The 12,161-nt window shown below is 39.9% G+C and overlaps 1 protein-coding gene across 2 annotated transcripts in view; it reads left to right on the top strand.

Annotated features, from left to right (window-relative positions):
* Positions 1 to 12,161, top strand: part of ADAMTS12 (ADAM metallopeptidase with thrombospondin type 1 motif 12) — a 372,760-nt gene that overhangs the window by 246,575 nt on the left and 114,024 nt on the right. For both annotated transcript variants that reach the window (XM_068535210.1, XM_068535209.1), the window contains exon 13: positions 5,943 to 6,076. In XM_068535210.1, the coding sequence (XP_068391311.1) occupies positions 5,943 to 6,076 (134 nt within the window). The remainder of the gene's footprint in view (positions 1 to 5,942; positions 6,077 to 12,161) is intronic.

The raw sequence follows: 12,161 nt of genomic DNA, 5'->3' as shown, positions 1-12,161 counted from the left end.
TATACACTACCAAACGTAAAATAGATGGCTAGTGGGAAGCAGCCGCAAAGCACAGGGAGATCAGCTCGGTGGTTTGTGACCACCTAGAGGGGTGGGATAGGGAGGGTGGGAGGGAGGGAGATGCAAGAGGGAAGAGATATGGGAACATATGTATATGTATAACTGATTCACTTTGTTATAAAGCAGAAACTAACACACCATTGTAAAGCAATTATACTCCAATAAAGATGTTAAAAAAAAAAAAAATAGATGATTTTATGGCCAAGGAACTCTGGTGGGAGGAGAAGAGCCCCAAAAACTGTTTGTATTACGACAAATGCTAGGTTTATTAAACTTACGTATCTTGCCTTTGGAAATCAATTTTTTAAACATTTAAGCATTCTGACAAAATTATTACGTTTAGTAAACAATTTATAATAAGTTGCAGTTCCAAATTTAGTGTCACAGTTCCTAACCATTTTAACTAAAAGACAGAACATAAACGTACAGTAAATAGCAGACATTGCTACATTTAGCCTAGTCTAAAACATCAATGAAGTGGTTTTAATTCATTTTAACAATTAATTCTATTCCTGTTTTCATACCTTTCTGTAGTTATGGTAGAATATATTAATTTTAATACCTTCTTATGTTTGATGTGTATTTTGATATATTTGGAGATTGCAATATTACCTTATCAGAAAGTAAAAAAAATACTATTTTAGACCAGCCAAAGTTACAGAGTTTTGGTAATTATTTGACTGACTTTTGGTTGGGTTTTTGGTCAGGACTTCTTGTTTGGTTTTGCTTTTGTTTGTTTGTTTTCCCTCAAGCTGATCTGAGCCTGGTCATTAAACTGGGCTTCTTTTTTAAGTTAAATGTTACTTGTTAAAGCAATAAAACATTTTTAAGTTATGCCTTTTGCTTAAGGTTTAGTATTTCTTAAAATCTGGCAAGGAACCGCACACATGCACGTCACAAATCTCTTCTGCTCGTGCACGTGCTCCATTGTCCAATCAGACTTCACTTACAAGGCACAAGTTCAGATGTAAAATTATTAAGAGTTTTAAGACGGTGACAACAGAGCATTCAACCAAGTGTGAGGCCCTGGGTGACCGCACGGGACTCACACCCAAGGAGCCCTGCATCTAAATGGATTTTAGAAACTGGATTTTTTTAAATGGTGAAACTCAAATTGCAATCTGCTCACAGAACATGAAATGCACCCAAATTTTTCCTTGACCTAAGAAATAATTTGTATCCTTCTTAGCAAGTTTTAGCTTTCGCTTCTAACGATCACTTCGTAAGATCATTATCCAAAAATGTTGGGCCTCCCTATTTTAGCAGAATTGAAAATTCAGCCTTCGATTCAGTGAGTTCATTCAGTTCCCTAAGCTTCTTTTGAGAGGATTAATCAGACAGTGTGAGGGGAGAGTTCACCAGTCCATTTGTTTTAGAGTTTTCACTCAGCTGAAAAAATGGATTGAAAAACTAGAAGAAAAAAAAAAAAAATCACACGAGCCCGACGAAAGGATGTGTCTAGGAAGGTGAGTGTACCTGAGACGGTGAAACACTCCAACTCTGTGGATATTATGGAACCGATGAGGTTGGTGTCTGGGAGAGAGACTCTCTGATAGTCAGGTTGACCTTTGAGAACTAAGACCATCCGTTGCTCCTCCTGCCTCTTGGGGCAGCGCCCTGTGTCACAGGCCCACCTAATGACATACCCAGAGCACCAGGAAAGACAGAGAGGCCAGAGGAAAGGGCAGGGAAGCAGGACTTCAGAGTCCACCTTGTAAACTGCTTCAATAGCCCTGAACCTTCAATTCACAGTGGCCGCTTTCGAGCACAGGGTTCCTTCTGGCCTTAGGCACGCCTGTGGGTCATAGGTGTGCAGGCGCTGCGGGTCACAGCAGCAGGTCTGTGTGCTGCTGTTGTTTTTAGCACAGATTATTTACTAGGTATTCCTAAGACTCCATAGACCACTGTACTTATATTCCCTAGAAATCTGTTTCTTCCTTACTTCAGTTAGCCTGTCTAAGCTTGAAGGATGTACAAATCCAGTATCACAGAAGCAAGATAAAGGGAAGTCTCAAAATGAGGGCCTCTCCTCATAGAGATGTGTCATGATTATCACAGGGGAAAGGAGACCTTTCCAGTTTTCTTGTTTGAGGGCCAAGGCATTATTTATAAAATGAATATATGCTTCTTATAAAAATGCAAGTGTATACAATAGAATGAAATAAAAATAAATTCTTCTTAGCCCACCACACTTATTCCTCAGAGGCGAGCATTGTTAACAGCAGGTTTCCATTTGCACACAAATGGACTCATACTTTGCCAGTTCTGCAACTTTTTGACTCCTGGAGCAGAACACCATGGCATTACGGCTCACCTCATTCCTCTTAGCGATTGCATAGCCTTCCATTATGTAAATGCAACTTAATTCATTTGCCCGTTTCTTCCTGGATAAAAAGTTAATTGCTGCAATGAACACCCTTGACCTCTGTCACTAAGGTCAAGGTTCATTTTTATGAATGAGTTGATAATCTCTTAGGATTGAGTTGATCTCTTTGCCACTTGGTCCAAAGGTTTCTCCCTAACAGTATCGATCACTGCCATGTCAGTTAATTAGTAAACATGGGTTAGGAGCCTTTGCTGAGTGTAATGATCTGCTAGTATTCATTAGGAAAGGTTAATGGTCATAACTACCACATTAAAACAACCAGATACCTTATTAGAGGTTTCAGTGTGCTATCCCCTGACAATCCCCTCTGTGCAGAGACCAAGAAGGCCTTGGGCAAGATGTAAGAGTCAGGGCTGGGATCTGAACCCCTGTGCGTCTAACTCCAGCGCTCATGTGAAGGAGAGCCACCTCCTGTGCTTTCCAGTCCTCGCCAGTGTGTGTCTGGCTCCTCCTTCTCACACTGTGGGCACCAGTAGCAGCTGATCAATGCGCAGATGACTGGGGTGCCCTTGAGGACATTGCAGTTTGCTTGAGGAGCTTGTAAAATCCATAGTCTTGGAAGCATAGAGCCGGGAGGACCTCAGTAGGCATTGTACCAGCTTTGAACCAGGTTCATAGTCACAGAAAAGGAAAGTCGTGGAACCACCTACTGACCTAGCAGGATATAGAATTCTTTATGCTAAACTGACAAGACAGTGATTATTTAGAAAATGGTAAAACAAAGCATGAAATCAGTGCAGAATTGATTAGAAATGGCACGATGGAGTAATCTGAAGGAGAAGAGGATATTTCAGGAAAGATTGGTGTATGTGTGGGAAAGAGAGTTGAGCCAGCTTTTGACTGCTCTGAAAGAAGATTGGAATGATAGAAGCACAGCTTATGGGGTAACTGCAAAGACCTTTAGAATTCACCAGGTCATGATAAGGAGGTGAAATCAGCAACCATAACAACTGTCACTTGTCAAGCACTTACTGTATACCAGGTACCACGCTGAGTGCTTGACATACAGTCTCTGTCTTAATCCTCACTATTAATTACCCTGCAAGGTAGGTATTATTATCCCCATTTTTCAGATGAGGAAACTGAGTCACAGAAAGGTTAAGTAACTTAAGGTAATATTAGACTTTCATGAGCTAGAATGTTATATCTCCTCTCTGTAGAAGTAATGGCTCCAGAGGCTAGTGATTCTCACCATATTTAAGACCCATGAAAGATTATTAAAATGGAGTCCAGTGGGTATTCTACCAAGTTTGCTTCTCAGATATGATCCATGAATAAATGCATTGCCTAATAACACGAAGAGTGGTTACTTTAATATCTCATCAAAGCATTTGTTTTTTGTTAAAAATAATTCTGTGCCTGTAGGTTAGGGGTTAATAGCGTGAGCTCTAAGCTAAACCATCAGCTTCTACTGTACCACTCATACTGTGAGATCTTGGAAAACTTAATCTCTCTGTGCCTAGATTTTCTCTTCTAAATGGGGATAATAAAAGAACTAACATCATAAGGTGGTTGTGATAGTTAAAATGAAATCAGATAACCACTGCAAAGCACAAGAAGATCTGGGAAATAATGTTCAAGTAATACATTGGCTGTTATTTTAACAAAGCAACATTCCCTTAGCTCACTAAATAGACAAGACCAGCAAAAGCCTCTGGGTAGTTTCATCCTTCAGGGAGGGAGTCGAACAGCACAAGCCCAGAGGGAGTAAAACTAAGGCAGACATTGGAACTTCACCATTCTGGAATTCAGTGCAATGCTTGCCTTTGGATGGGGGTTTACTTGCTGTGAGGACCCGTTTTTACAACCCTGAGAGTGAGCGCCGCCTTAGAATTCACACCCTCAGGCACCAGCCCTCCCCAGCAGGCTGGAACAGGTAATTCCTTTAGAAAAGCTCCAGAATAATTCAGGGCTGCTTCGTCTTTGTGCTTCATGTGTCCAAATAGAAAATCTCAAATCTAAATTCTAAAGCTCAAATCGAAGCTTTTGAAAAAGTGTTTCCCCTGCCTCCATCCTTCTACTTGATGTTTCCTGAAATGATTCCCTGGACTCAGCACACCTGGATGGATGCTCTCATCGCTCAGGGAGCAGAATTGCTCCCACGTGGCTCCCTCTAAGCGCTTCTGTTCCAGTTCAGGCAGCCACAGAGCTAATCATGCTGCCAGGAATGACGATTTACAGCAATACTGAATTATGCCTCGTCTCCGGAGTCTGCTGGCCCTTTTCCGGTGGCACTCTGTGATCTCTCCAACTCATTTTAACTTTATTCATTTTCTCAGACAACGTATCCACTGCAGTTTGTATAAAATCAGTTGGTATTCTTTATTTGCTTTTACCTTTCTCCTTTAAGTTTTAAACAGATGCTTTAGAAATTGTCTCAAGTTCCTCCAGGGTTTCACTGTTTGAGTTTCACTCTAAGTTATATTTGTGTAAGTTGTACACTTTTCTTTCTCTACCACATGGATCATTGCATCCTTGAGCAGCCCTGCACGCTGGCCTTGCATCTGGGGCCCATCCACGCTGAGGTGGGTCCAAGGCAAACGGCCTTACGGGTGGTCTCATTGAGCCCTCAGCTGGTCACACCACCAAGAAACTAACAGCCCTTCCCCCAGTAAACAGACCCGGAAGAGATCCCAAAAGGATCTTTCTGAAGAGGATATTCTCAAATTTTTCACTTAAAGAGAACAAGACGTAAGAAAATTAACTATTTGAATTCTTATCATATACAGATACTACCTATTAAAATTTTTAGGCCAATTTATGTCTTAAAAGTTACCTCTTTTTCTGGTTATTCGAAGTACCTACGTATAGATACATATTTTATTAAGTAAATCTCTAGAACGATTCTGTGCAGGAGATCACTCACAAGGGAACAGAAAATTGAACCTTAGAATGGATTCAGTGCAGGACCCAGCATGATGGGATGGACCACTATGATAAGCAAGGTGGCTTCTGCTTTAGCAAAACAGCAGATCTTTTGTTTCCATGTGGTTGTAAACCTATGTCCAAGGACTTCTTGGACTTGAGGAGGACAGGGGAGAATATTTGTTGGGGTTGGTTTATGATAGTGGCAGTGGTGTTAGTAATGAGCTGGCCCCACGGGAGCATCTCCCCTGGTGGTCTGCTTACTTTGCTGCAAAATAACAGGCAAACATGATGCTTGTCTGGAGTCCTGCATCACTGGTTGCTATGACTTATTTTCTAGGTTAACCCCAGATGCTCACTGCCTTATTTTTATAAGCACAGTTCAACATTGGATTGAAAGGTCTCATCATTTGTAACAAAAGGCATAGCATTTTAAAGCAGTCTTCCCAGTTTAATTTGTTGTAAAACGCTTTAAAAGAAAGAAGCCTGCATTACAGCATGTGTCACAGAAAGGTAAAAGATGGGAATCTCCAGATGAATGACACTTGGGGATTCATACGTACAAAATCCTGGGGGAAGGGTGCTGAGCTAGAAAGCTAACTTGCAAGGATTTGTCTCTTTTTCACTTCAGCACGTCCTTGTGAGCTCTACTGCCGACCCATAGATGGCCAGTTTTCCGAGAAAATGCTGGATGCTGTCACTGATGGTACCCCTTGCTTTGAAGGCGGCAACAGCAGAAATGTCTGTATTAATGGCATATGTAAGGTATTGGGTATGTTTCCTTAATCTACAACTTTATAAAACCATGATTTTTATTAATTCGGGAAGTCAGATGTTCTAATCTTTTGCTTTCGCGGTATTTGCATGTGGTCTGGTATTTTTAATATGGTCTGTGAGACAAGACTTTGCAGTGTTCATCAAAATCACAGTTAGGAACTGAATGTCCTCCTGCTGTCGTCTTCATTTCTTGATCTGTTGATGTGCTCTGTGATATTATTTTAGGCATGAAGCTGGGTCAAGTTGAAGAAGAACCAAATTAAAGGAGGAATTACTAGCAAAAGGCAACTCAGATTATTTCAGTGGTATTGAATTGTTTTTCGGTTACTTGCCAACAGAGTTAGTTAAATTTGAGGAAAAACTGAAATTAATAATTGTATAGTGTTTTTCACAGAGCATTTTGACATTTCATTCTCCATTGATCGCCAACATGAGCTCCTTAGGAAGAGAGATGGCATGACAGGTAGTTATAAACCAGGTCTTCTGATTTCGATTTAACTTTTTCACATTGAATCCATTAAAAAATTCTGCCTTTATATAAAGTACTTAGATCTGATTTTTTAATGCTTTTATGTGTACAAACATTGAAGAATTTATCCCCATTGCTCACAGTCTGTTTTGCAAGGAACTGATGAACAAGTTTTGTGATCCAACACTCAGGCATAAATCTCAGTTTAAAGAGAAGGTGTTTTTAATCAGTGAAAAAAGAAACTATATAAAAAGTACTCAATTAACTATTAGTAAAGCGTAATGGCTTAGTGCTCAGGCTCTAGAATATGAACCCAATACCACTATTTCCTAGCTGTATAACTCTATACATCTTTCTAAGACTCAGTTTTCTTTCATAAAATTGGGATATTAACATATCTTAGATTAAATAAGGTCATATAGGTTAAGCCCTTAACAGAGCCCCTGGCACACAATAAACTCTTAATATATTTTATTTGTTTTTGCAAATAATTATCACAATTTTTTCCACTGGACCAAATTGTTGCCATGAAAAGCTCCTGCCCATAAATTGTTAGCACCCTGGGAAGGTGAATTTATCACCTTGCAGTTACTGATGGACTTATTCCAGTAGCAACGGAGGCACAGGAGGCAACATGATGATTCCCAGGACTGAGTGAGCTAACAAAAAACCATAATCAGACTCTAAATTGGAAAGAGCTCAGGCAGAATTCTCTTCCTGACACACTACCACTGTAGCTACAAAGAGCCAAAAATAATTAATATGTTTTAGGTTAGACCTGTTCCCTAGAGCAGGAAAAAGTTTATTTAGCTAATTTAGGCCCAAACAGCCCCATTGCCATTTAATACAAGTGGTTCTCAGGCCTGGCTGCCTATTAGAATCAGCTGGAGAGCTTTTACAACCTACTGATGCCTGGCTCTATCTCTACCCTATTAATTCAGAATAGCTGTGATTTGGGTCCTGGGCACTGGTATTTTTAAAACTCCTCAGGTGATTGCCATATGCTGCTAGGGCTGAGAACTTTAGTCATCAAAAAATGAATGTGATGCTAAAATTATCTTTTAGACCTAGATACCTTTGCATGCACAGAGACAGTATCTTTAGCTTGTGATGGAAAAAACAGATATTTTCAACAAAACATAAGGGGTCTTGGGTGTCTCTCTTGAAACCAGTTAAATCAGCTTAATAGAATAAGCCAAATTCTCTCAGCTTGCCTTTTTCTTTCTGGAAACCAGTTAAGGCCTTTTAGAAGCTTTAATTACTTTCTGTCTACACCACCCTGAGTTAAGTTTTTAAGCAGAAAAAAATATGTCAAATCAAGTTTACCTTAATAGCCTAAATACAGTTTATCATTTAAAGATCCAGATTGTAGGTTTTTTTAGCTTTTGTTAGTCTTCTTATTCATTTACCACAGTTTTTTCAAAGGGAATTGAACGTGTATTGAAATAAAAAGTTACACCATCAGAAAAAAATATATATGTGTCTAATTCATCTTCTTTGTGGATATGAAAATATTTGCTTATATTCATATAAATACTTGTATTTGCTTATACTCATATACTTAGCTATCTATTTGGAAATTATGATATTTGCCAACATTTTGGCATCTTAGATTTGCAGATTTTGTTGTCGAGGAAATTATCGAACGTTGATCAGAACTGAATTTGTCCTAAGCTGCTTTTTTTCTATTTATTGAATTTGTTTTCTACTATTTCATTTACTTGCTGTATCTACACAAGGCTAAGATTTTTAAGTAAAGTGGTATTTACAGTTAAATTATTTTCTCCTTTCCTTTTTTAATCATAAGTACAACATGCAGTAAGCTTTTAAATATATGAGCAGATATTCCCACCCCTCTTCCAACTGTCCCAGCTCTGCAGTCTTACCTGCTGTCTTAAGACAGGCTGCTGACCATCCAACTCGCTCACCCCTTTCTCTTGGTAACCAGTGCTTTGACTTGCAGTTCCTTCACTCGTCCCTTTTCTCCCAGTCAGCAAAACTTTGGCTTCATTTCTTCCCCAAACAGCCTAGATGCCCTGAACTAGCACATCAGCCATCCCCTAGATTTCTCCTCTTAAGCCTTCCATCACCCTCTTTCCCCAGGACCCTGATTCTGACCAACCCAACCACAATGATTTTTTGTTCTTACAATCAGTCTACTATACACTTCTTAAAATAATAATTCAGCTTTGTGAATTTGTGCCCTTACAAAGTCAATGTCTTCAACCCCAGCCGAGTCCTTAACCTTACTTGACAATCTTCCTGCCTGCCCTAAGTTAGCTCCCCTTCTCATTGCTCTCACAAACTGTCCTGAACCTTCTTTGTTCTCTCTCAAGGCCATTTTGGCCATCTCAGTGATTGACTGAACACCCCAAAGTCAATTTCTCTGGGCCAGATGTCTTTCTAGAAGGCCAGGTCCTATCTCTTGGCCCTTAAACTTATGGTGAGGAAAGCATTATTGCTGCTGTCCCATTTATTAAAGGACAATATCATTTACCTGTTCTTCTCAGTTAAGCATAACTGGCATTATCTTCACACTAAAGTTTCATTAGCTGGGAATGAATCTTCTCTTGGAACCAGGCATTTTTCTAGTCTCTACCTCTGCCAAGGGACCGTAGAAAGAAATGATGACATTCTAAGTGGATCAGGTCAAGGCGCCAGTTGGTATTTCAGTCCTCAGTTACTTGAGAATTTACTAAGTAAAACAGTAAAACTCATAAGGAAGAAATGAGAATTGGTAAGAATACGTATTACTTATTCACTCACATAGGGCTGAAAGCCTAGTGGAAGACTGGGACCTGACTTCTCTAAGTAATACTCAAGATAGGATGCTCTGCAGTTCAAATGATAGGGTCAAGAATTGATGATACACTTCTGCACGGGAAAGGAAATAGTCATCGGAATAAAGAGGCAACCTACAGAATGGGGGACAATATTTGCAAACCATATATACAATAAGGGGTTAATATCTAAAATGTATGAGAAACTCCTACAGCTCAACAGCAGAAATACAAATAACCTGATTTAAAAAATGAGCCAAGGACTTGAATAGATGTTTCTCCAAAGAAGATATACAGATGGCCAACAGGTATATGAAAAGGTGCTCAACATCATTAAACAAAGAGAAATACAAGTGAAACTCATGAGATATCACCTCATACCTGTTAGGATGGCTATTACCAAAACACAAAAGATAACAAGTATTGGTGTGGATGCGGAGAAATTGAAAACCTGTGCACTGTTGGTGGGAATGTACAATGGTGCAGCCACTATGGAAAATAGTATGGAGATTCCTCAAAAAATTAAAAATATTTATTTTAATTAAATTAAAATATTTATTTTTAAATTAAATTAAAAATATTTAATTTTTGCCATATGACCCAGAAATGCCAGTTCTGGGGTATGTATCCAAGAGAATGAAATCAGGATCTTGAAGTGACATCTGTACTCCCGTGTTCATAACAACATTATTCACTAGCCAGGATACGGATGGAAACAACCCAGATTCATCAACAAATGGATAAAGAAAATGTGGCATAGATATACCATGGAATATTACTCAACTTTAAAAAAGAAGGAAATCTTGACATTTTGACAACGTGGGTGAGCCTGGAGAACGTTATGTTAAGTGAAACAAGTCAGTCGCAGAAGGATAAATGCTACAAGATTCCACTTATATGAGAATCTAAAATAGTCTAACTCATCGAGGCAGAGAAGAGGATGGTAGTTGTCAAGGGAACAGTGGAGAGTTGCTGTTCGACGGGTATAAAGTTTCATTTATGCAAGATGAATAAGTCCTAGAGCTCTGCCGTACAACGTATTGCCTGTGGTTAACAACACTGTATCGTGCCCTTAAAATTTTGTGACGAGGGTAGGTCTCATGGTAAGTGTTCTTACCACACACATACACAAAAGGGACACAAGGAAACTTTTGGAGCTGATAGATATGTCTATTGCCCTGATTGTGGCAATGGTTTCACAGGTGTTTGTATGAGTCCAAACTCATCAAATTATAAAATTAAATATGTGTAGTATCTTATATATCAGCTACACCCCCAAGAAAGCTGTTTTTTAAAGAAAGAAATAATGATAGGAAATTAAAGGGATTTTCTTTTTTTAAAAAAGAAATGCAGCATGTTGGGAGGCTATCTGGCCTCCTTAGAGGCACATCGGAGGAGAGCCATACTAGATCAGAGCCCCTCTGATCCGGCTGAAGGCAGAAAGACAGTATTGCTGTGGCCCTGTTGCAGAGCACAGGACGTGGAGGAGAGGAATGTCTGTTCATTTTCCCCTGAGAGAAAATTTTATGTATAGCATTTTATATATAGCAAGGAGGACGGGCTTACGTCTTATGTATAGCATTTTATGTATAGCAAGGAGGACGGGCTTCTGCCGTCCTAGGCCTTCGGTTATGTACTCAGTTCGGTGTTGACTGTGCTGTGCGCAGCTGATGGAGGAACAGAAGGGTGAAGTCTCCATAAGAACCACGCGCTATGCCGTGGGCCAGCCTACTGGGGTGTGTGTGTTTCCTTCCCCGCCCCTGCCCCCCAGGGATGCAGGCAAATATTGCTGGAGGAGAAAGATGGGCTCAAGGTATTTGTTTTTCCGGCTTTCTTTCTTTTTTCCTTCACATTTTTTATCCATCCCCTCTTGGTAGAGATTTTTTTTAAACACTTCAGTATGTTGCAAAGTATGTTTCCCTGGCTGGTTCCAAATGAGTGAAGGAATGACGGTCACTGAGAATAGGATTTGTAAAGGTCAGCTTATTAGAGGATGCTCAAGCTTGACGTAAACATATCACTTGTGACGGGTTGGCATTTTGCTTATAACCAGTGAAGGCACACATCCAGATAATTTCTTTCTTTTCCATTGTGATTAGCATTGTTAAGTTTTTTTAATCTCTTAGCAGTTTATTTTTCCCAACTGGGTCAAGTAGCACGGTCTTTGGATCTAAAGGAAGTTAGACATGGTTAACCTGAGTAATGGCGCTATTTTTTGTCTGTGGGCCTTAATTCTCTGTTTAGATGGTGGAGGGAGGGTGTATTTAAAGACCTAAATGGTTCTTCCTTTCAGCTGATTTGAGGTGGCTTTAAAATAAGAAAGGGAATTATCTTTGAGAGAGAGAAAAAACTACCTGGGCACAATTCTTCTTCCCAAACAGAAAAGAAAAATCCAATTAATATAATAAGGTTTAGGGATGTCGCTAGTAGCGCAGTGGTTAAGAATCCACCTGCCAATGCAGGGGACACGAGTTCAAGCCCTGGTCCGGAAAGATCCCACATGCTGCAGAGCAACTAAGCCCATGTGCCACAACTACTGAGCCTGAACTCTAGAGCCCGTGAGCCACAACTGCTGAGCCCGCGAGCCACAGCTACTGAAGCCCATGCGCCTAGAGCCCGGGCTCTGCAACAAGAGAAGCCACCACAGTGAGAAGCCCGTGCACTACAAAGGAGAGTAGCCCCCGCTCGCCGCAACTAGAGAAAGCCCGCACGCAGTAACGAAGACCCAATGCAGCCATAAATAAATAAATAAATAAATAAATAAATAAATAAAATTTTTAAAATATATATGATATGGTGTAGTTTTTCCTCTTTCTTCTACCAC

This window comes from Eschrichtius robustus, chromosome 2 (genome assembly GCF_028021215.1).
Source record: "Eschrichtius robustus isolate mEscRob2 chromosome 2, mEscRob2.pri, whole genome shotgun sequence".
Classification (NCBI taxonomy): Eukaryota; Metazoa; Chordata; class Mammalia; order Artiodactyla; family Eschrichtiidae; genus Eschrichtius; species Eschrichtius robustus.
The sequence above is the reverse complement of the archived record's forward strand: the minus strand, read 5'-3'. Positions and strand labels throughout refer to the sequence as shown.